The 24,321-nt window shown below is 34.3% G+C and overlaps 2 protein-coding genes across 22 annotated transcripts in view; both read left to right on the plus strand.

Annotated features, from left to right (window-relative positions):
- mprip (myosin phosphatase Rho interacting protein) overlaps positions 1-24,321 on the plus strand; it is a 288,081-nt gene that overhangs the window by 238,837 nt on the left and 24,923 nt on the right. The window lies entirely within an intron of this gene.
- The window catches only part of abcc3 (ATP-binding cassette, sub-family C (CFTR/MRP), member 3), a 93,035-nt gene that overhangs the window by 7,165 nt on the left and 61,549 nt on the right, over positions 1-24,321 (plus strand). For all 21 annotated transcript variants that reach the window (XR_012387749.1, XR_012387750.1, XR_012387751.1 and 18 more), the window contains exons 2-3: positions 22,936-23,112; positions 24,038-24,163. Coding sequence is in view for 4 of the 21 variants with exons in the window: in XM_009306372.4 (XP_009304647.1) it covers positions 22,936-23,112; positions 24,038-24,163 (303 nt within the window). In the remaining 17 variants the exon portion in view is untranslated. The remainder of the gene's footprint in view (positions 1-22,935; positions 23,113-24,037; positions 24,164-24,321) is intronic.

Genomic DNA, 24,321 nt, shown 5'->3' on the forward strand with positions numbered 1-24,321 from the left:
ATATATATATATATATATTTTATATATATATATATATATATATATATATATATATATATATATATAAAATATATATAAATAAATACAATTTCCCAGTGATGGGTTGCAGCTGGAAGGGCATCTGCTGTGTAAATTATATGCTGCAATAGTTGGCGGTTCATACTGCTGCGGTGACCCCTGATGACAAAAGGGACTAAGCTGAAAAGAAAATGAATGAATGAATGAATAAATAAATAAATAGACTGAATGATGGGTTAACAAATCTGCAGTTTTCTGCTTCTGTGTGGGCTTAATTATAACTCGTTAAACAGAGTTAATCAAATATTTTTAAGTCATATAAGGTCAATATGAGAGAATTAACCATAGTTTCACCCAGGTGGCATGGTGGCGCAGTGATTAGCACTGTGACCTCACAGCAAGAAGGTCAATGGTTCGAGTCCTGGCTGCTTTTTGTGTGGAGTTTGCATGTTTCTGCACAGTCCAAACATATCCGCTACAGTGGAATTGATTAACTAAATTCGCCATAGTGTACGAGTGTGTGTGTGTGTAAATGAATGTGTATGGGTGTTTTCCAGTACTGGGTTGCAGCTGTAAGTGCATCCACTGTGTGAAACAAATGCTGGAGTACTTGGCAGTTCATTCCACTGTGGCAACCTCTGATATAGAGACTTAACCAAAGGAAAATGAATGAATGTTTACACACCCTTTCCCACATGCACACAATAATGACAATAATATACAGATTTATTGTGCAACTTGATACACATCACACTGTATTACATGATATCAGCTGCAATTGTATTGCATTATAGTATATTTTTAGTATTACAACCAATACTGCACGTTTATTTACAACCAATAATGCTCATATAATGCATTAAAAGACTGGACAGGTGAATATTATAATGCATTTTAACATGAGTTACGATTCTAAATGAACAGATAGAGTGCATAAACACAAAGTGTTAACACAGCAGTAACGATCTGACCATGTTTGTGTTAGAAAGCCAAATCTAAATGTACTGAACATCTCCAGATAGTCTGACTTGTGTTCTGTTTCCCTCATATATTAAATTATGAGGTTTCCTGCTGTTGAAGCGATGTGTTTCAGACAGAGGAAGCCTGAGGCTGGTGTTGTGAAATTATTCTGCATTTACAGAAACATGATGTCCAACAGAAACACTGTATAAACACTGTCTGATTAATGCTCAGGTTTAATATAGTTCATTCATTCATTTTCTTTTCTGCTTAGTCCCTTTATTCATCAGGGTTCTCCACAGCGGAATGAACCGCCGACTATTCCAGCATATGTTTTACACAGGGGATGCTCTTCTAGCTGCAACCCAGTACTGAGAAACACCCGCACACACTCATTCACACACACACTCATACACTATGGCCAATTTAGTCCATATAGCGCATGTGTTCGGACTGTGGGGGAAACCGGAGCATCCGGAGGAAACCCACGCCAACACGGGGAGAACATGCAAACTCAGAAACGCCAACTGAACCAGCCGGGACTCGAACCAGGGACCTTCTTGCTGTGAGGCAATTGTGCTACCCACTGCGCCACAGTGACGCCAGTTTAATAGTTACACTCATTTAAAGCCAGTTTTTAAACTGCGGGATCATAGTAAGCAATGCAAATTAAGCACACCTTTTTTATTGGTAAAACTAATTTGTAAAGCAGCTTAGCAATTGGAATAATAAAAATAAAATAAAATAAGACATTTAATAATAATAAAGAAAATCGTGATATGCTTGAATTGAAGATGCAAAATGCCAAGTAACAATAGTAAAACAATCTTAATATGATTCCAAAAGGTCTAAATAGCAGCAGGAAAACAGAGAAAAATAATATTAGTAATTATTAAATAATCATAATAAAATTGATAATAATATTAATAATAATAATAATATTTATATTAATAATAATTAGCGGTTCATTCCGCTGGGGTGACCCCGGATTAATAAAGGGACTAAGCTGAAAAGAGAATGAGTGAATGAATATTAATAATAATAATAATAATTAAATAAATAATTAAATTAAGTCTCTATATTTCACTTAATCCATCAAACTGACGTCTCTTTAGGACCTCGAGTGATCATCTGTCATAAATAGCTGATCAAAATAATGCATTTTAAAACTATAGCGCCCAATAAGTATTGCAAAAGTCAATATTAATTTGCATTAAATATAATTATGTATTCATGTATGCATAAATAAATGAATATGCAATATCCTATTGTATACCCTCTTATATTTTCCACATGCTTCTGCAACAAACAATTCACTTTCATAATTACATCATTTTAATAAATACATATATTAAATCAATGAATTAACTTATATAGGGCAGCACGGTGGCTCAGTGGTCAGCACTGTGGGCTCACAGCAAGAAGGTCTCTGATTCGAGTCCCGTTTGGGTCAGTCTCTGTGTCTGTGTGGAGTTTGCATGTTCTCCCTGTGTTGGTGTGGGCTTCCTCCGAGTGCTCCCCCACAGTCCAAACACATGCGCTATAGGGGAATTGATTTACTAAATTGGCCGTAGTGTGTGTGTGTGTGTGTGTGTGTGTGTGTGAATGAGTATATATGGGTGTTTCACAGTACTGGGTTGCAGCTGGAATGGCATCTGCTACCTAAAACATATACTGGAATAGTTGGTGGTTCATTCTGCTGTGGTGACCTCTAATAAATCAACTTATATCATAAATTAAATTGAATCGTACCATATATTAACAGTATAAGGTGTGTGTAATCCCTCTGTGTTCAGCTGTTGTCTCAGACTGCTGTAAGTCCGGGGTTCACCGTCGGCTGTATATGTCTGTGCTCCTCATAGAAAATCGCTGATGCGTTAAACATTTCTCTCGCGCTCATTTTATTCCTCCATTTCCCCCGCTTGCTCTACATGCAGCGATTCACACACCGCTCGCGTCCTCAGATGCCTTCGTTCATTCAGCAGCTGGAGAAATCTCCTGGAAATCAGCTGTTTCAATCACAGATCATTGCTGCCAGGATGAAAATGTTGTTTTCAGTGATTTTGCAGTGGGATGCAGCTCGCCTGCGGTGATTGCACTGAATCTAATGCATGCATCGAGTGCCCAGAAAACCACTGAACTGAAATGAGGAAAATAGCTAATGAACAGTTTCCGTGGACGCAGTGCAGTGGGGGAAACTAAGTGTGTATGGGTGTTTCCCAGGACTGGGTTGCAGCTGGAAGGGCATCCGCTGCGTAAAACATATGATGGAATAGTTGGCGGTTCATTCCACTGTGGTGGCCCCTGATAAGTAAGAGACTAAGCCGAAGGAATGAGTGACATATATACATTGTTTTTTGCATAAGATAATAAAATACTGATAAATTCTCTCTAGTTTATTAATTCCTGCATAAGTCTATCTTGATATTGGACCTATTTCTGAATATTGCTAGCAAAATTGCTCATTCAAAACATCAGTAACTCATTGTTTACCTTTGCACGGCAGTATTAAACAGATTCGGATGCTGAAACCTGAATGAATAAGTGTGTTACTCGAACACACGGAGCTCAGGATTATTCGCTCTGTCCCAATTTCACATCAGCGCAAAGTGGTTAATCCTCAATATTACAGTAACGCCATTAAACCGGCGAGTGTGTGAGATGCCAAGTAAGGTGACCGCGTGTCCTCGTCTGACCTCGGTTTGTTTCTCTCAGGTTTTTGCTCTGACCTGCTGGATTGTCTCGTGATCTGCAGAATTCGTTGCTTTTGGCTCTGAGTTTGTTGCATGTCTGCTTGAATAAATCCCGGTTAACACTGCGGTCAATTCAGGCAAACGCCTACAGTAGGGCAGTTTACACTTTACTAAACAAGCAAGACTTTTACTGCGTTATTAACAGACTTTTGCTCGCCACAGCGGAATGAACTGCCAACTATGCCAACATATGTTTTACACAGCGGCTGCCCTTCCAGCTGCAACCCAGTACTGGGAAACACCCATACACACTCATTCACACACACACACACACACTTATACACCCCGACCAATTTAGTTAATCAGTTCCCCTGTAGCGCATGTGTTTGGACTGTGAGGGAAACCGGAGCACCCGGAGGAAACCCACGCCAACACGGGGAGAACATGCAAATTTTTTATTTTTTTGTTCCAGCCCTGTCAGTCAAATGCAGATTCACTAGGTCTCTGATGCTTTGAATCGCTTTAGTCGCGTGACCTGGTGTTTTAAAGCACATCAGGCTCATGACCTGCGTGTTTAGGATCATGCTTCGGTGCAGTGTTTCGAAGCACTTGCGTTTCGGGATCCCGACACTGTGTTGAATCCCTTTTGCTGCGCTACTGGAATGAGTGTTTTCCAGCAGTCTCAGGCTTTAGGATCGGAGCAGAAGTTTCTGTCAAAGCTGGAGAGTCACCAACATTATTGCAGAGCAGCTGATTATTTGTTGTGTTTTGAACTCTGCTTATGATTATGATGCTGAGATGTGATCTGTGGGTCATCAGTCTGAAAAACAACCCAAACTGTCCCACAGCGAAGCCCAACAGGGATTTTCATGTGTGAAAGGCGCAATATAAGATTTATTTCATTACAATATCCACTAGAACAATGTTATATAATTAGTAGACCTCTTTACATACATTATCCCAAACATTTGCAAGAAAAAATTGGTTGGTTGTTTCCCAGTACTGGGTTGCGGCTGGAAGGGCATCCACTGCGTAAAACATGCTGGAATAGTCGCTGGTTCATTCCACCATGGCAACCCCTGATAAATAAAGGGACTAAGCCAAAATAAAATTTCTGTATGAATTATTATTATTATTATTATTATTATTATTAGCTATTGTTATTACATATTGTTGATGATTATCTTTATTATTATTTCTATAATAATAATAATAATAATAACTATTAATAATATTGTTGATAATAATAAACAAAAGTTTACATAAACAGTCATAAGCAGTTTTTGTAACAGTTTTTATAGCTGATCAGTTCATATCTTCATTATTATTTCTATTCTATATTAATAATAAATACTAATAATAATAATAATAAAGATAATAATAATAATAATGATGATGATGATGATAATAATAATAAAAACAACAATAAAAATATTATTAATAATAATAATAACAATAGTAATAATAGCAATTATTATTATTGTTATTAATATTATATGCTGGTTTTAATTATCTTTATTATTATTTTCATAATAATTACAAATACATTATTATTGTTATTATATGTTATGGTATTATATGCTATTGTTGATAATCTCTATTATTTTATAATATAACAACAACAGTAATAATACTTATAATAATAATAATAATAATAATTATTATTATTATTATTATATATTATTGTTATTATATGCTGCTGTTGATTATCTTTTTTTATTATTTATTTTCTATGATAATAATAATAATTATTATTATTACTATGATTATTATTGTTAATAATAATAATAACAATAAACAAAAGTTTATAATTTTTTAAACATTTTTTTAATAATTGTAATAATTGTGTTTTTTATAATTGTAAATTTTTAATTTATGTTCTATAATAACATTAATAATAATAACAATAATAACAATTACTATTATTATTTTTATGTTATTGTTATTATAAGCTGTTGTTGTATAATCACAATAATTATTATTGTTGATGTTATAATAATAATAATAATAACAATAATAATAATAATAATGATAATAATAATAACAATAATAATAATAATAATTATAATAATAATAATAATTATTATTATTATTAGTAGTAGTATTAGTAGTATTGTTAATAATAATAAAAAAGCTAAAGTTTACAGAAAACGATCATGTTTTTGTAAGTATAAGTGTCTTATTTTTATAACTAATCAGTTCAAATAATGTCAGCGGAAGGCTTAAAGTGCTCATTCGTGCAAAACCTAATTATGATTGTTTACGGTGCAAAGTAAAAGTCCAGCTTAGGCGGAGGATCAATGGCAGAGAAATGCAGAAAACGGCCACTTTAATGTGCTTAATGGCTGAAGTCAGCCCAGGACAGATACGGTCGGCAGGTATTTGCCCTACATTTCCAATCCTCAGAGCAGTTCTTAGAAAGCTTCTACTGTACGTTTAGATTGATCTGCAAAGCCACGTCGGGACATGGAGCTTATCACAAGTTTAACACACAAACAAACACACTCTTCATATAGGGTGAAAACAGGCGTCGCGATATCACAATGGCATACAGTGTTCGGGAAAACCTCAAAACACACTAAGAGACGAAGTATGGTTAATAATTAGCTGGAGAGTGTAACTTCTTCTGCAACGATTCACACACACACACACACACACACCAGATGAAAAATGAAATGAGATGAAAACACACTCAACCAGAGGGTCATTTTCAGCAAGGAAAACTAAATGCGGGTGTCATGGTGGCTCAGTGGTTAGCATTGTGGAAAGCAAGAAGGTTGAACACATACAAGAAAAAAAGAGGGAGGGGGCTTGCCAATATCATAGCCTTAATTATTATCATTTAGTCTCATTACATGTTTGCCAGCATTGTTAGTCACAGAATAAATAATTTCAATTTTTAAGACTCCATAACATTCATTTCCAGAGATAGAGGATATGAATATAACTCCTATTTTCAAGAGGAACCACTAGAAATGCATATTGTTTCTGTCAAAACACACATTTCTAATCATAATAGTTTAATAACTCATTTCTAATAACTGATTCTGATCTTCCCCATGATGACTAAATAATATTAGACTGGATATCTGACTAGTGTTCAGCTTACAGTGACATGTAAAGGCTTCACTAGGGTAATTAGGGTAAAGTTAGGGTAATTAGGCAAGTCATTGTATAACAGTGGTTTGTTCTGGAGACAATCCAACACTAATATTGCTGAAGGGGTGAATAATATTGACCTTAACATGACTTTAACACTATTAAAACTGCTTTTATTCTAGCCCAAATAAAACAAATAAGAATTTCTCCAGAAGAACAGATATTAGAGGAAACACTGAGAACAACTGCTGAATCTGAGAAACATCATCTGGGAAATATTGGAAAAGGAATATCACAGGAGGGCGAAGGATTCTGACTTCAGCTGTATACATATGCCTTCCTGCAATAAGCATCACATATCAGCGTTATCACATATCAGGCTCTCTAGATATTGTCTTCAGCCCTTAAAAACCCAGATCTGTTTGCCACTAATGTATTCTGAGTGCTCAAGTTCACCCACAGCGACTAATTAAAGCAAATATCAGGAGATCTGCACTGCAACACTGATGCAAACACTGGATTATAGGAATATGTCCACATAATAACTGCACTTCCATGTGTGTGTGTGTGTGTGTTTTCAGCAGCATATCAGATTCTCCTCAGGAAATCAGAGGCGTAGCACACACACACACACACACACACACACACACACACACACACACACACACACACACACACACACACACACACACATTTACACAATTGCTAGCTAAACAATCCAGCAGGAAGTGAGTTTGACACTTTTGCTTTCCGAAAGCAGATTTCCTTCTCAAATCATCATAAGATGAGAAAAGACGGGGAATTCAGAGGACTGCAAAGGAGAAGCGAAACACAGACCTTATGTTTAGACACTGACTTTCCCAATGCTTCTTTGCATTGCTCTCTATATTCAGCTGACCAACAAACTATTAGCCCTCATGAGAAAAATGAATAAATAAATACATTTAAGGTTGCACGGTGGCTCAGTGGGTAACACTGTGTCCTCACAGCAAGAAGGTCGCTGGTTCGAATCCCGGCTGGGTCAGTTGGTGTTTCTGTGTGGAGTTTGCATGTTCTCCTCGTGTTAGTGTGGGTTTCCTCCGGGTGCTCCGGTTTCCCCCACAGTCCAAACACATGCGCTATAGGGGAACTGATCAACTGGCTGGCTGTAGTGCATGAGTGTTTATGGGTGTTTGCCAGCACTGGGTTGCAGCAGGAAAGGCATCCGCTGCATAAAACTTATGCTGGAATAGTTGGCAGTTCATTCCACTGTGGCGAACCCACAGTCTAAACGCATGTGGTATAGGTGAGTTAGTTAAGCTATATTTTCCGTAGTGCCTGTGTGTGTATGAGTGTGTATGGAGGTTTCCCAGTACTGGGTTGCAGCTGTAAGGGCCTCGGCTGTGTAAAAACATATGCTGGATAAGTTGGTGGTTCATTCTGCTGTGGCGACCCAGATTAATAAGGGGACTAAGGCTAAAAGAAAATGAATTAATAAATATTATATTATATTATATTATATTATATTATATTATATTACATTACATTACATTACATTACATTACATTACATTATATTACATTATATTACATTACATTACATTACATTACATTACATTACATTACATTATATTATATTATATTATATTATATTATATTACATTATATTATATTATATTATATTATATTATATTATATTATATTATTATTATATTACATTATATTATATTATATTATATTATATTATATTATATTATTATTATATTATATTATATTATATTATATTATATTATATTATATTATATTATATTATATTATATTATTATTATATTACATTATATTATATTATATTATATTATATTATATTATATTATATTATATTATTATTATATTACATTATATTATATTATATTATATTATATTATATTATAATTATATTATTATTATATTATATTATATTATATTATATTATATTATATTATATTATATTATATTATATTATATTATAGTATATTATATTATTATATTATAGTATATTATATTATATATATTTTTTCTCTTCTGGTTGTATTTATTTCAGTTAGTTTAAAATAAAAAAAATATATTTTAAAAAGTGTAAAAGAAATGCTAATATTACACCCCCCTCCTTAAAAATATGGCTTTTGTTGTCCAGGGACTTGCCTAGTTAACCTAATTAACCTAGTTAAGCCTTTAAATGTCACTTTAAGCCGAATACCAGCATCTTGTAAAAGAACTAGTAATATTATGTTAACAACATTTTAGGAAATGTTTGAAAAGGAGTTAAAATTAGTCTTGAAATGAGAGCAGAGGATGTGAAACTAGAAACTAATTCTGTTAATTAAAAACTGAACCACCCTGTTACACTATAATAAAGCAGACAAGAGGAGAAACTCACACAACGTCATAAGTAACACTTCAGTTTTAGGTGTCTTTGTTATGTACTTACTTTAGTAGTGATTTCAATTAATTATGTATAAATACATTTTATAAATACAAGCACATTTTACCCATATGTGGTAATTAATTAATTAATTCTGCGTGCACTTATTTTATGCAAACACATGTAATATTAATGAGTTATGTGTACTTATATTCTTAAAATGTGGTTTTGGCTTGTTGCATGTAATTAATTAATATTATTTAAATGAATAGCTCAACCAGGACACCTAAAAATAAATGGTTAACGCACAAAGGTTAAAGAAGTGCTCAGTGTTTTGGTTTCACAGCGTTATCAGTGCATGAAGGCTGAGGAAGCTTTTTAAAAAAACATTAAACCGAGGTGTTTATAAAGAAGTTTGTATATAGTTTTAGTTTTTGATTTCAGACTTTGATTCGGTGTATATGAAAGCAATAGGACAGAGGTCAGTGCACTTCCCCTTGAGTCATCATCACTACATAGTGTGCACTAAACATCGGCATGTGGTTTACTCTTGATTACGCATGCAAAAACAGCAATGGGGTTATTAACACAAATATTAAGGCACACAAAAGGAGATATTTTAACACAGGCTGGTTTTGAAAATGTACCCCTGTATACATTTCTGGAGAGCACAAATTAGTAGGCAGAGCTACGTATGGCTGCATTTCGTCTTTAAAACGAATGATACCGGGTGGTATAACGCCAACACCGGCTTCTGTTTCTTTTAGCGCTTCCAGCTGACTGCTCATCTCCGTGTGGATGGCTTTACCGCTGCAATTATATCTGCTGCAATTTAAAAAAAGGCCAAGCTTCCCTACATTTTGTGTCGTTTGTGTTAAATTCAGCATTCACAGAAGCATGGAGATTCATCTCTTAAATCATTGAATGTTAGTGAACTTATTATTTGCTTTAGAGTAGGAACCCTGCTGTCACCTCAGTTATCTAAACACAAAGGTATGAAGCTTTAAAGCATTTATTTTCCTGCTCCACACGCTGAAATCTCACCATATTGGGTGTTCCTCCCTGACAGGACTCTGAGGAGTGTTTTGCTTACTCTGGGTGTTTATGTGGCTCTCAGTGAGCAGTTAGTTAAGAATGAAACGCCTCAGATTTAGTGTCAAAAGCCTCTGGGTTTTCTACAGAAATGACATTCTGACCTCTCACCCCTTTTTTCATGTCAGCACTCGACTCTTTTGTGGACTGTTAAAGAGTGTTTAATGACGAGGGTGTGTGTTTACTTTTATTACAATTGCAGGAAAAGCATATTAAATGTAAATATAGTCTACTTAATGACCTGTGGAGAAATGAAACGTCATCATATGGGTTAAAGGAGACCTATTATGCGGAAATCACTTTAATATGGGGGTGTGTGTCAGCAGTGTGTGAATATCTCCAGCATCTAAGTGGTAAACATCAGGTAATTGTGTGTTTTATAATCAGACTTGATGAAGGAAACACTTTGATTGACATTCTCTCTTTGTACGTGTCATCAGAGGGGGAAAGCCCCACCCACTAGTGCCTATCTCTCCATCTCATTAGCATAAACGGCAGCCCTGAGTGAGAAGCAGCCGTCTGTCCATTAGCTATTAGAGTGCTTGAGCTGCTGAAGATAATGTCAGCATAGAGTAACGCCCCATCCACACGGGGCATCAGCGTCAATGCTTTACTTTCAATGGGTGACGTCAGGCGTTGCCGTACTGCATTGTGGATCCGTTTGCGCCGCTTCAGAGGCGTTGCTTGCTGCAGAAGTTGGGACTAGCTCAACTTTTCAAGGGCCGACAGAAGAGTCAGCCAATCAGATCGCTGCATGCAAATACACCTGCTAGACAGTGGCCTATTGCTGACTGAATTTCATTGGCTGACGTTGCTATGACGATAGCCTTAGCCCCAACTTCAGACACGCCTTCAGTCAAGCGTTGACGCTGAAGCCCCGTGTGAATGAGGCGTAAGAGGATTATAGATGTGAAGTGTTAGATGAACAGCAACAGGAGCGACATAGACTGACAGAAGCATCAAGCACACACACACACACACTGAAGCACATATACACACCTGACCAGCACTTGGCAACACACACACTGCTGTTTTACATCTGCCAGTTTGTGGACGCTAAATCAGGTCAGCAGTGGATATTAATGTGTATCCTGTCACATTTGTGTGCAAAAACAGTGCAAAGTTAAACATGCACACTGAATGTGTGTAATGACATACATTGTGTGTGACTCGTCATTGCAGAAAGGCTTGAATTAACTCCACAACAAATACATCAAATAATCATTGGAAAAGTTCGTACTGTAGTACTCCTCACAGACGTTACGTGAGATCTGCATCCTTCATGTCTGTCACTGTGCTGTTTATCTGACGCAGCAGGAGATATACTCTGACAGGTAAATGAGAACAGTGGGCGGGGAGAACTAGCTCATTTGCATTAAAGGCACAGGCAACAAAAACAATGTGCTCAGAGCTGAAAACGCCAATGTTCTGAAAGGTATAAATGATCTGATGGGTGTTGAAACTTTACAGACACATTCTGGAGGTATAAAAGACGCATCTTAATTCTTGAAAAGGGGGTGAAATATGTGCTCTATTACCCCAAATACATATAATCCAACACATTTAAAAAACTATTTGTGCTGTTTGTTCAAACTACTTATTTAAAAGGAGTTGCAACAACACGTTTCTTGAGTTTTTTTTGGGACAACCTAATTGTTTTATGTTCAATCCACTTGTAAAACTTAATAAGTTAACTTGATTCCTTCAAGTTGCCTCAACACAAATCGATTACGTTTCACCCTGCATTGTTCACAGTGACTATACAAATGCACTTCCCCTCCCTCAGTGCAGTGTAGTCGTGTATGTCTGTAATATGATATGCAGTTCAGGAAAGACCCGAACATGTACACGCTGCAGGAATGTCCCTGGTCTGGTTTGCTGGAGGTGTGTTTTAAAGTGCGTAGAGATGAATAGAGGAGTTTAAAGCAGACGCTGAACTCTAACACAACCCATCTGGAGGAGGACATAAAGCAGGAACACACACTTAATCCCTCCAGACTGAAAGAATCATCAGTACACACACACACACACACACACACACATACTCCAGATTTGATCGCTTCTGTGAGCTGTGCTTGAAGCAGGACTGGCACAGGATCTACTGAAGACAAAAGCATGCTTCTTAAAAGCTTCTTTGCATAAAGTAAAACTTTATATTTACAACCGTAGCGTCCTGCACAACCTTTTAACGCAATTCTTGATTCTGATTGGTTGGAAGGTATGCAATAAAATAGCTTTTTCTTTAATCTGTGGAAGTTCTTGATTCTGATTGGCTGGAGGCTGTGCAATAAAATAGATTATTCCATGATCTGTTGAATTTCTTGATTCTGATTGGCTGGAAGATGTGCAATAAGATGTGTTATTCTGGATCTGTTGAAATTCTTGATTCTGATTGGCTGGAAGCTGGCCAATAAAATTGCTAATTTTACAGTCCATTGAAATTCTTGATTCTGATTGGTCCGAAGATGTGTACTTAAACTACATATTCCATGGTCTGTTGCGATTCTTGATTCTGATTGGCTGCAAGCAAGTTTCAAAGGTTGTTGTGGTGCAAAGTTCAAGCTTGGTGAACTCTGACCTGCGAAATCGCATTACTTGACTGCTTGAGACCAACCGAGGATCAAAACATGACCTCTCTGGACAGATATTTAAAACATGGAGCAATCACTCGCTTTTTTTAATGCCTAATATTCTAGTTTATTCCCGCCCCTATTCGCAAAGCCGCACGACAGAATTTTGTATTATCAAACTCTAGTGTGACCGCAGCTTTATTCTATAATCTGTGAAAATTCTTGATTCTGATTGGTTGGAAGATGTGTAATTAATTGTGTATTCTATTGTCTGTTGAGATTCTTGACTCTGATTGGCTGCAAGCTTTGCAATAAAATGGCTTATACCCGATCGGTTGAACTCCTTATTTTGATTGGCTTTAAGGTGTGCAGTAAAATCGCTTATTCTTAATTTGTTGCAATTCTTGATTCTGATTGGTTGGAAGTTGCTTAATAAAATCAATTATACATGATCTGTTGAAATTCTTTATTCTGATTGGCTGGAAGCTGTGCAATTGAAACGCTTATAAATAGTCTTTAAAAATGCTTGATTTTGATTGGCTGGAAGCCGTGTAATGCAATGGCTTATACGTGGTCAGTTGAAATTCTTGATTCTGATTGGCTGGAAGCTGGCCAATAAAATCTCTTATTCTATAATCCATTGAAATTCTTGACTCTGATTGGCTGGAAGCTGTCCAATAAAATGGCTTTTACACGGTCAGTTGAAATGCTTATTTTGATTTGTGGGAAGCTTTGCAATAAAATCACTAATACATGGTCTGTTGAAAATTTCTTGATTCTGATTGGTTGGAAGATGTGTAATTAAATTGCGTATTCTATTCTCTGTTGAATTTTTAACTCTGATTGGCTGGAAGCTGTCCAATAAAATGGCTTAGACTCGATAGGTTAAACTCCTTATTCAGTAAAATTGCTTATTCTATAATCTTTTAAAATTCTTGATTCTGATTGGCTAGAAGATGCATAATAAAATTAGTTATACATGGTCTGTTGAAATTCTTAATTCAGATTGGCTGGAAGCTGTGCAATTTAAATGCTTATACATAGTCTGTGAAAATTCTTGATTCTGATTGGCTGGAAGTTGCCAATGAAATCGCTTGTTCTAAAATCTATTGAAATTCTTGCTTCTGATTGGCTGGAAGCTGTCCAAGAAAATCGCTTAATCTATGATCTGCTCAATTTTATTTTTCAGAGTCTTTGTAATGTGGTTGCAGCGATACATCAACTCAAAAAATGAACAAAACATTGTGTGATTTTATAATAATCCAATGAAATAATTTCGGCTAGGGTTTACTTGAAAGTGCTTTAATATGTAATTTAACACAGAAGGCATGCAGCGTTCAGTGTTTGCATGTTTCAGTGTGCCAGCTTTTTAACATCTGTATTGTTGATTGGGTTGTTTGACCTGTGTTTGCCCTCGTATACAGTCAGAGTGATGACAGAGAGACGGCAGCTGTGTTTATATTAGAGAGAAACGCTGCTCATCTGCTCCCAAACACATCACAGCTCTGCTTTTGGCTTAAAGTGACTTATTAAAACCGTTCATGTTTGCAGACTCATATAAAGGTCCTCTTATACACTGCAGAAATCATTTCCCCCCATTCCAGAGTCCACTCCAGACCTGATATAATCTGAGAGTGTTTACGATTATCTTATGAACATGTGTGTTTATATGCAAACTGAAGTAAATATTTAACAAATTAATCTTCAGACTGACATATCAGTTTTCTTTATGTGTATATATCAGGTAAAACTACTAAAATTCATTCATTCATTCATTCATTCATTCATTCATTCATTTTCCTTCAGCTTAGTCCCTTTATTCATCAGGGGTCGCCACAGCGGAATGAACCACCAACTATTCCAGCATATGTTTTACACAGCGGATGCCCTTCTAGCTGTAACCCAGTACTGGAAAACACCGATGCACACTCATACCCTATGGCCAATTTATTTGGTCAAAAGTTTGGGGTCCAATTTTTAAATGTTTAAAGATACGCTTCCCCTACTCACCAAGGCTGCAGTTAATTCATCAAAAATACAGAACACATTCTTAAATTATTATTATTATTATCATCTTTATTATAGATTATTTTAATTTTTATTATTGATTATTGATTATTGATTATTATTATTATTATTATTATTATTATTATTATTATTATTATTATTGTTGTTGATTATTATTATGATATATTTATAGTATTAAAGATTATTAATTTTATTATTATTTTTATGATTAATATTATAGATTGTTATAATAATAATAATAATAATAATAGTAATAATAATAATAATTATTATTATTATTTATGATTATTATTATTAATAATAATAATTTTATTATTATCATTATTATTGTTGGTGTTGTTGTTATTGTTGTTATTATTAATAATAATGGTAATGGTAATAAAAGCAATAATGACTGGAGAAATAATTTCATTTGAAGCCTCATACAATAAGAAAGCAGTTATTTACAATATTTAAAAGTATTTGACAATTTAGCTCTTTTTTACATTTAATAAATGCCGAATTGATGAACAGAGTAATTTTCTTAAAAAAAAAAACATGAAAAAAAAAAACCTGACCCCAAACTTTAGACTGGTAGTGTATGTCTGAAGATTACTTTTGTGGATATTTATTGTCTTTTGTATAAAAGTATACATGTTCATAAGATGTCAAATGAAACTCTGTAAACACTATCAGATTATTTCACGCTGGTCTAGATCGAAGGCCCTGATAGGCTCACAGTGAAATTATTTTCATTTTTTGTTTAAAAGGAAAGAGACGTGAGAAGGACTTTGCATTGATATACTGATAATAAACATCCAGGAAACACAGCAGTCCAACAAAGCTGGCTTTATTACAGTGTGTAGAAATAGCAATGTCACTTTCCCTATTAGTTTCAGAATGAATTAAGGTTAAATTATTATTTTTTTTATTTAATATTATTATTATTATTATTATTATATGAAATATATGACATATATATATATATATATATATATATATATATATATATATATATATATATATATATATATATATATATATATATATATATGAAATAATACATATTTAAAAGATTAAAAAATTTTAGCAATTAATTTAAAAAATAATTATTTTATTTTATTTTATTTATTTATTATTTTCTATTTTGTGTTATTTAATTTATTATTTTGTATATTTTATCTTATTTTATTTATTTTATGCATTTATTTATTCTATTTATTTATTTTATGCATTGTCTTATTTTATTTTATCTATTTTGTTTATTTTAATTATTTATTCATTTATTTATTTTTATTAATAGGTGTAAAATATTATTTTGGAATATTACTTTTTGTTATTCATTATATGTTTTACGTTGCGGATGCCCTTCCAGCCGCAACCAATCACTGAGAAACATCCATACACACATTCACACACACTCATACACTATGGTCAATTTTAGCATACCCAATTCACCTGTTCCGCATGTGTTTGGACTGTGGGGGAAACCAGAGCACCCGGAGGAAACCCACGTCAACACAGGGAGAACATGCAAACTCCACACAGAAATGCCAATCCTAAAGGAAAATGAATGAATTGATTATTATTAAACAAGGATTCTACATATTTAAAAGATTTTTAATTTCATTTATTTATTTTATTTTATTGTTGCTATTTAAAAGCTGAATTAGGCTAATTAGATTGATTTGGCAAGTTATTAGACAACAGTGGTTCCTTCTGTAGCCAATCAAAAAATAATTTCCTAACAGGTATAATAATATTAATAACATCAATTATTAAATAATACATCTAATATTATTGGCTGTTTTATATAGAAATAAGACTTCCTCCAGGAGAATAATATAATAGGAAGTTAAGTTTCCTTGCTTTGATAAACATTGTTCAAAAAATAATTACAAGTTGACAGAAGCACTAATCATTTCGTCTTTACCTTCATATGCCCTACTGAGACATATTTCAGATTCTTGAACAAGAACAAATGCGAGTAATCAAATGTGGCTGGAAGCTTGTTAATATGATGAACAATGCAATTTGTACTTAATATACTTGCGTTAGATGTTAACAAGTACTTGGAGTGTTGCCATGAACTTCAGACTGCATATTAATCTGGGTGAGACTTACACCTGCCTTATATACTGAATTTAATATTCAGCATCACTTTACAACAAGGCTGTATTAGTTAATGTATTTACTATCACAAACAAGCCACGAGCAATACATTTATTACAGTATTTGTTCATGTTAGTTAATGGAAATGCAGTCGATCATTGTTAGTTCACACTAAATCACAACAAGCATGACTTTGGATGTTACTAACGCATCTGTTGAACTATGACTAGTAAATGCTGTACAAGTAGGCCTGTCACAGTAATCAATGTATTGACTTATCGTGCAATACTTGGAGATGACCTCAATTCTTTTCACTATTGCAATATATATATTTCAGGACTGCCCAATGGCCCGGGGCCAGTGTGAGAGATGCTTGGGACAGTAGACGGGATCATTACTGACCAGATTGCGGCCACCTTTTGTTAAATAATTGCAATAAACTGCAATAAAATAACTTCACATTTTCCATACTGCCCTTTTTGATTTGTAAACACAGAATTTTGCTCATTATATGTTTATTAAAATGCTATTTAAATACATTATTTAAATAATTATTAACATTTAAATAATTAGAGACATTATTTTTGACATATTATTCAAAATGTGTGGCTAAAAATAGCTATCAAATTTAGTTTTGTCTTTGGTTGGGCCGATGAAAATTTTGGCAGGGCAAGTAGAAATAGCCGCATTTCCACTATCGGGCCAGTGGGAGCCAGGGCTTATATCGGGCCAAGCCGGGCCAATCGCCCGGGAGGTTGAGCAGTGAGGCGGAAACCATATCTTAAGTAAAGGAAAGTGTTCAGTGTTTCAGCACATAAGAGCAGCACGTAATAAAATATAGCCTATATTTCGTTGCGCTCAGCAGCTATGCACTAATAAAGCTCTTTATGTATTTAAAATTTCCTTTTTTAATTTTACCACGTTATATAAAAACATACACACTTGTTTGAGGACACAAAACACATTTTGAACTTGCAGTTTTCCCCGTCAAAAAAGTGCTGCGCAGCTGCAGACAGAAAAAAAGGTCGTCTATTTCTGCTTTCACTCACCCCGAAAATGCTCTGTTTGCATGAATTGATTAATATCATCGTATCCAAATACTTTATAAATAATATTTAAAACATTCTCTGGTGTTTTTTTATTTATTTAGAAAATATCTAAAATCTTTTTTTCAAAGAGGCTTTTGAAAAATGAAAGTTTAATATAAATTTGAAACAGTTTGATATAGTACCTAATTGTTATAGCTATAGCTTTTGTCAGTTTAATATTGGTTTATTTGTTTAATGTGATTTTATTATAGGCCTATCTGATATTTGTAATTCTTTAAATTATTTCAATATAGGGCTATTTTATCTAGATATGACACTATTGTTTGGAGCCTACAAAAGTGGACATGAAATTTGTAAAGTTTAATGTCTTTCTGTTGTATTCATACAGTGTAATATGTCCAAAATAAATTAAAACAATAAAAATAAAAGAAAAAAGCCGCAAGCGGCATCAACAGAGCTGAGAAGGGAGCGCTCTTTTCCTCGGTCTCACACACATACACAGGCATCTAAACGCGCAAAAACACGTATTAAACTTGACAAAACCTCTTGAAAACCTTTACTGTCTGCTGTGTCTTTAATATGGTGTAAAGATTAGTATGCGTTATTGAAACATCAAAGAGACGCAGCAAAGAAAAGTCACTTATAAAAACTATCATTTTATGCAACAGCCTTACATTTAAAAGAGAAACATAAGTGCGATCATATGCAAAAAAGACCCCAGCCTATAATTTGTTCCAGATGTTTTCTTTCTCTTATTTATTTGTTTGTTTATGTGTTTGGCGCATGTACTCGTGTGCGATCGGAAAACTGTGCCCGCCTCTCCTTTCACTCCGCCCCGAAGCCCCGGCTGGCCCTCTTTGGCCCAAGGTATTCGGCGGGCCGAAAAAGGCCCACTTTGGCCCAATTAGACCCCGGAAGTAACAGTGGAAACGCCACTGGCCTTGGCTCGCCCTGGCTCGCTCGCTTTAGGCGCGATAGTGGAAACGCGGCTTATGTGAACCATTGGCCTGATCGGACCTGTAGAAAAATTCCTTAATGTTGAACCCTGTATTTACAATTTCACAAATAACGTTAAAGCCACTTTACTATGACATTTAATTTCTACCTCACCGGTGTCAACGTTTATAATTGGACATTTACCTAACAGGACATTTATTAGTATATATAATAGGACATTTACCTTTTTAACATCAAATTATAGAATCTAAGTAAAGTGTTTATGGCTATTTGCTTTATTATGCTACGAGTATACTATCAGTGGCATAAAATGTTCTTAAAATGACAATAATATCGCTTATCGCAACAATTTCTGTGTCAATATATCACACCACAAAAATCCCTTATCGTTACCGGCCTCTGTACAAGTGTTCTTCATTACTAGTTCACGTTAGTAAATACATAAACTAATGAAGCCTTATTGTAAAGTGACCAACTGTTCTTATCTTCTGTTTGTTCTTCCATATACTGTAAATCAGCTTTGACGCAATCTACAGTGCGTAAAACAGATGGAAAAACACTGAAGCGCTTATAAACCACTGCGCATGGAGAAATGTGCATGAACATGACGACAAAATGTGACCTTAAACAGACGTGCATGTGATCTGAAGGCCTGAGCTGAGATAAAAACAGGCACATCGAGAGTCGGCCAAGAACTGCAGTTCATCAACACACACACACACACACACACACACACACACACACACACACACACACACACACACACACCGGGAATACAACCTTCATTACAGAGCTCATTCATCATTATTCATTATGCTATGGGGCTCTCCAATGCTTGATTCTGATTGGCTGATGAACATTCTAAGGGGCTGTTCACACAGAATGTGTCTTACCTCTCCAACGCACCACTTTTCTACTGTTTTTAATGTAAACATGCTGGACTCAAACCTTGCGTCTGTTGAAGCATCGTGCATGGATGACGCGCACAATATTAGACTAGATATCTGACCAGTGTTCAGCTTAAAGTGGCATGTAAAGGCTTCACTAGGGTAATTAGGGTAAAGTTAGGGTAATTAGGCAAGACATTGTATAACAGTGGTTTGTTCTGGAGACAATCCAACACTAATATTGCTGAAGGGGCGAATAATATTGAGCTTAAAATGGCTTTAATACGATTAAAAACTGCTTTTTCTAGCCAAAATAAAACTATTATGATCACCAGCGATCTAGCGGATGCACACAGTTCGCTAAAGAACCACAAATCCGTTGGTATATAGACTACAAGTTCCGTCATGCACCTCGCACACACAGCTGTTCCTGTTTCAGTTTGATTACACACACACACACACACACACACACAGCCGGACGATCATTAAGGCATACCTGCCAACATCTGTCTCTAAAAATCTGGCAGACGTTGGGGGGTGGGGGGTTTGGGAGGAGGATGTGTCTGTGTCCAGTACCTCTCAGAGACTTCTCAGAGGCTGTAGGAACCGAAAACTGAAGACCGGGAGTTTTCCGGGGGAAATGACAAAAAGGGAGATGGGTCTGAAATACAGGAGACTCCTGGGAAAAACGGTAGTGCTGGCAGGTATGCATTAAGGACTGATTACAGGGACTTTAAATACAGCAGACACACACATCACACACACATGGCTGAGTCTTGTTTAACTGTACTGTGACATTTCCTTTGCTTTCCTTTGCTGTGTTTTGACCCTCGCCTTGTTTATTTGTTTACATTGCTTCCGCCTGTACTGACCATTCACCTGTTTAATGACTACGACTCTGGATGGTCTATATCAGGGGTCACCAACCCTGTTCCTGGACAGCTACCTTCCTGCAGAATTCAGTCCCAACCCTGATCAAACACACCTGAACCAATTAATAGCACCTAAAGCAGCACTTGATAATTACAAACAGGTGTGTTTGGTCAGGGTTGCAACTGAATGTGCAGGAAGGTAGCTCTCCAGGAACAGGGTTGGTGACCCCTGGTCTATATACTTCTGTTTGACCCTGTTGACCTTTGGCTGCCTGACTATCTTGTCATTAGAACTGCATTTGGATCCAACCCTCATTGTCAGCGTCCCCACTCACCCTACAAAAACAAATAAGACTTTATCCAGAAGACAAAATATAATACAGGAAATACAGTGAAAAATTGAACAGGACAGTGGCGCAGTGGGTAGCGCTCTCGCCTCACAGCAGGAAGGTCACTGGTTTGAGCCTCGGCTGAGTCAGTTGGCATTTCTGTGTGGAGTTTGCATGTTCTCCCTGTGTTGCCGTGGGTTTCCTCCGGGGGCTCTGTCTTTTTCCCCCACAGTCCAAACACATGCGGTGCAGGTGAATTTTGTATGCTAAATTGTCTGGACGCGTATGGGTGTTTCCCAGAGATGGGTTGCAGCTGGAATGGCATCCGCTGAGTAAAGCATATGCTGGATAAGTTCATATGGTGATATGAAGGAGTTCATTGATGTTATCATGAGCTGAGCGTGTGTGTGTTTAATCAGGTTTTGGTTGTTTCTGCCGATTAGAAACACAAACACACTCTTTACTCCATCTTTGAGCAATCTGCAGAGCTTTTGGCGCCGCTCAGGAATATCGAAGGACTTTAGTTTGCTCCAGGCCTGTTATTATGCATGGTGTTATAAAAGTCTCCAGAGCTTGTGTGACATGCCTATTACTGCCTGCTTCTTTTATCTTTAAACACAAAGAGCCGATATATAAACCTTTAAATACAGTATGTGTGTGTGTGTTTAATTAGGGTTTGGCTACAATTTCCATTTTTTTTCATATGTTATAATAATAATTCAAACACATTAAAAGATTATAAAATGTATTAATATTTTTTAAACAATACAATTATTTTTTCATGTGTTTGAATTTTTTATTATAAATTATTATTATTCATAAATTAATTATTTATAAATATTTATTATAAATTTTGTTTGCAAAAATTTGAATCTTCACATTACTTTATCATGACTTCATTTACAGAGATTAATTTTTTTGTTTAATTGTTTTTAATTATAATTATTTAATAATTATAAATATTCATAAAATGTGTAAATAATATATATTTTTCTAGTTTTGTAGTCCCTCTCCTCTATCAGTGTATCTATATTAATCTTCCGTGTATTATTTTTGAATTATATTTAATTTTTTATTAAAAGCATAAGTAATATTTTTATGTTATTTAAAATTATTATTATATTTATATTTAATTTGTTTTTGTAGTAGTATTTCATTCTCGCTTTTATTAATGTCTAATAAGTGTGTATTATAAATATTGATAACATATATAATAATATAAAAATATAGTAATATATATATATATATATAAATAAATAGTTTTATTTATATTTAATTATATTTAATCTGTGTATCAGTTTTATTTAATATTATTTAAAATGTAATTATTTTTAGATATTTTAATATATATTATGTATTTAAATATAATTTTTATTTAGTAATTATATAAACTTTTATTTAGATTTAATTCCCTCCCCCATCAGTGTATCTAATACTCTATATTGTATTTAATATTATTAAAGTGTAATTATTTTTTTATATAATTTATAATACAAATTATTTAATTATTATTATTATTATTATTTAACAATTCTAAAAATATTCATAACATAAAAAAATAATAATATCCAGTCTGTGTGGAGTTTCCTCCGGGTGCTCCGGTTTCCCCTACAGTCCAAACACATGTGGTACAGGTGAATTGGGTAGGCTAAATTGTCCGTAGTGTATGAGTGTGAATGAGTGTGTATGGGTGTTCCCCAAAGATGGGTTGCAGCTGGAAGGAGATCCGCTGCATAAAACATTTGCTGGGTAAGTTGGCGGTTCATTCTGCTGTGGCGACCTCGGATTAATAAAGGGACTAAGCCGACAACAAAATGAATGAATGAATGAATGAATGATATCCTGTCAGTGTGTATGTAATGCTGATGGTTGTTGATTATTGAGTGTGTGGTTTCTGCTGTTTCTCTTCAGGAACTGAACCTGACGCTGTACGGGCAGCAGCCGGATCTGCCAGAATGTTTCCAGATGTCAGTTTTATCGTGGGCTCCGTGTATTTACCTGTGGGCCGCAGCTCCTCTCTATATACTACACCTGAGGAGGAACAACCGCGGATACATCATGATGTCCATTCTCAACAGAATCAAGACGGTCTGAGAATATATATATATATATATATATCACCATACTCTATATATACTGCAGGGATCAAATAACAACTCTGTCCTTTTAGATTAGTCAGTGTTTCATTTTTTTATAATTATTTAATTTTTATTTATCTATCATTTCATATTATTAATTATTTAATTATTTAATTTTTATTTATTTATCATTTCATATTGTTAATTATTTAATTATTATTTTTTATTAATTATATAATTATTTAATTTGTATAGATTTATAATTTCATATTATTAATTATTAAATTATTAAATGTATTATTAATTATTTCATTATAATTTTCATGTATTTATCTGTTTTATTATTATTGATCTATTCTTTCATATTATTATTTCATTAATATTTTCATTTTATTAATTATTTCATTATTATTTCTATTGTTTCATATTATTTATTAATGATTTCATTATTATTTATCTATTTTTTCATATGATTAATTATTACAATATTATTTATTGTTTTATATCACTACTCCATTAATATTGTCATAAAACTTCATTAATTCATTATTATTTCATGATTTTAACATAATTTCATATTGTTTCATAATTATTTCATGGTAATTTATCGTTTGTTATTTTTATATTATTATTTTATTAATATTTTCATAAAAATAATCATTTCATTATTTTCTAAGTATCATTTTATGTTATTATTATTATTTTGATCTTGTTAATTATTTCACTATTTCTTATCTATCATTTGATGTCATATACTTTATTTAGTGATGTGTTATGTTGGACATGTGATCATTAGTTTTTGAAAAGTGTATTAATATTTCTTATATATTATATTTCTTAATTTTTTTTAAGCAAACATTTGCCTTTAAGTTTTCAGTAGAGTGAGAAATATGATCTCATATGAATGAGAAGTGTGTGTGTGTGTGTGTGTGCAGGTTCTGGGCCTGATTCTGTGGATCGTCTGCTGGACGGATCTGTTTTCGGCGTTTCACCAGATGAATCAGGGTTCTAAAATTTCTCCCATATATTTCGTCACTCCTTTAATAGTTGGCATGACAATGGTTAGTGCTTACAGTCATACATTATACAGCAGATATTAAATATGTACAGTACGATTTCAAAACAAGCTGCAATCATGAGTCTTTCTCATAACACTTATTTATTACATCAGAAATGTAGGTGAGTGTTTATTGGGTCGATTTAAGTGTGAGCTGTTTTA

This window comes from Danio rerio, chromosome 12 (assembly GCF_049306965.1).
Source record: "Danio rerio strain Tuebingen ecotype United States chromosome 12, GRCz12tu, whole genome shotgun sequence".
Classification (NCBI taxonomy): domain Eukaryota; kingdom Metazoa; phylum Chordata; class Actinopteri; order Cypriniformes; family Danionidae; genus Danio; species Danio rerio.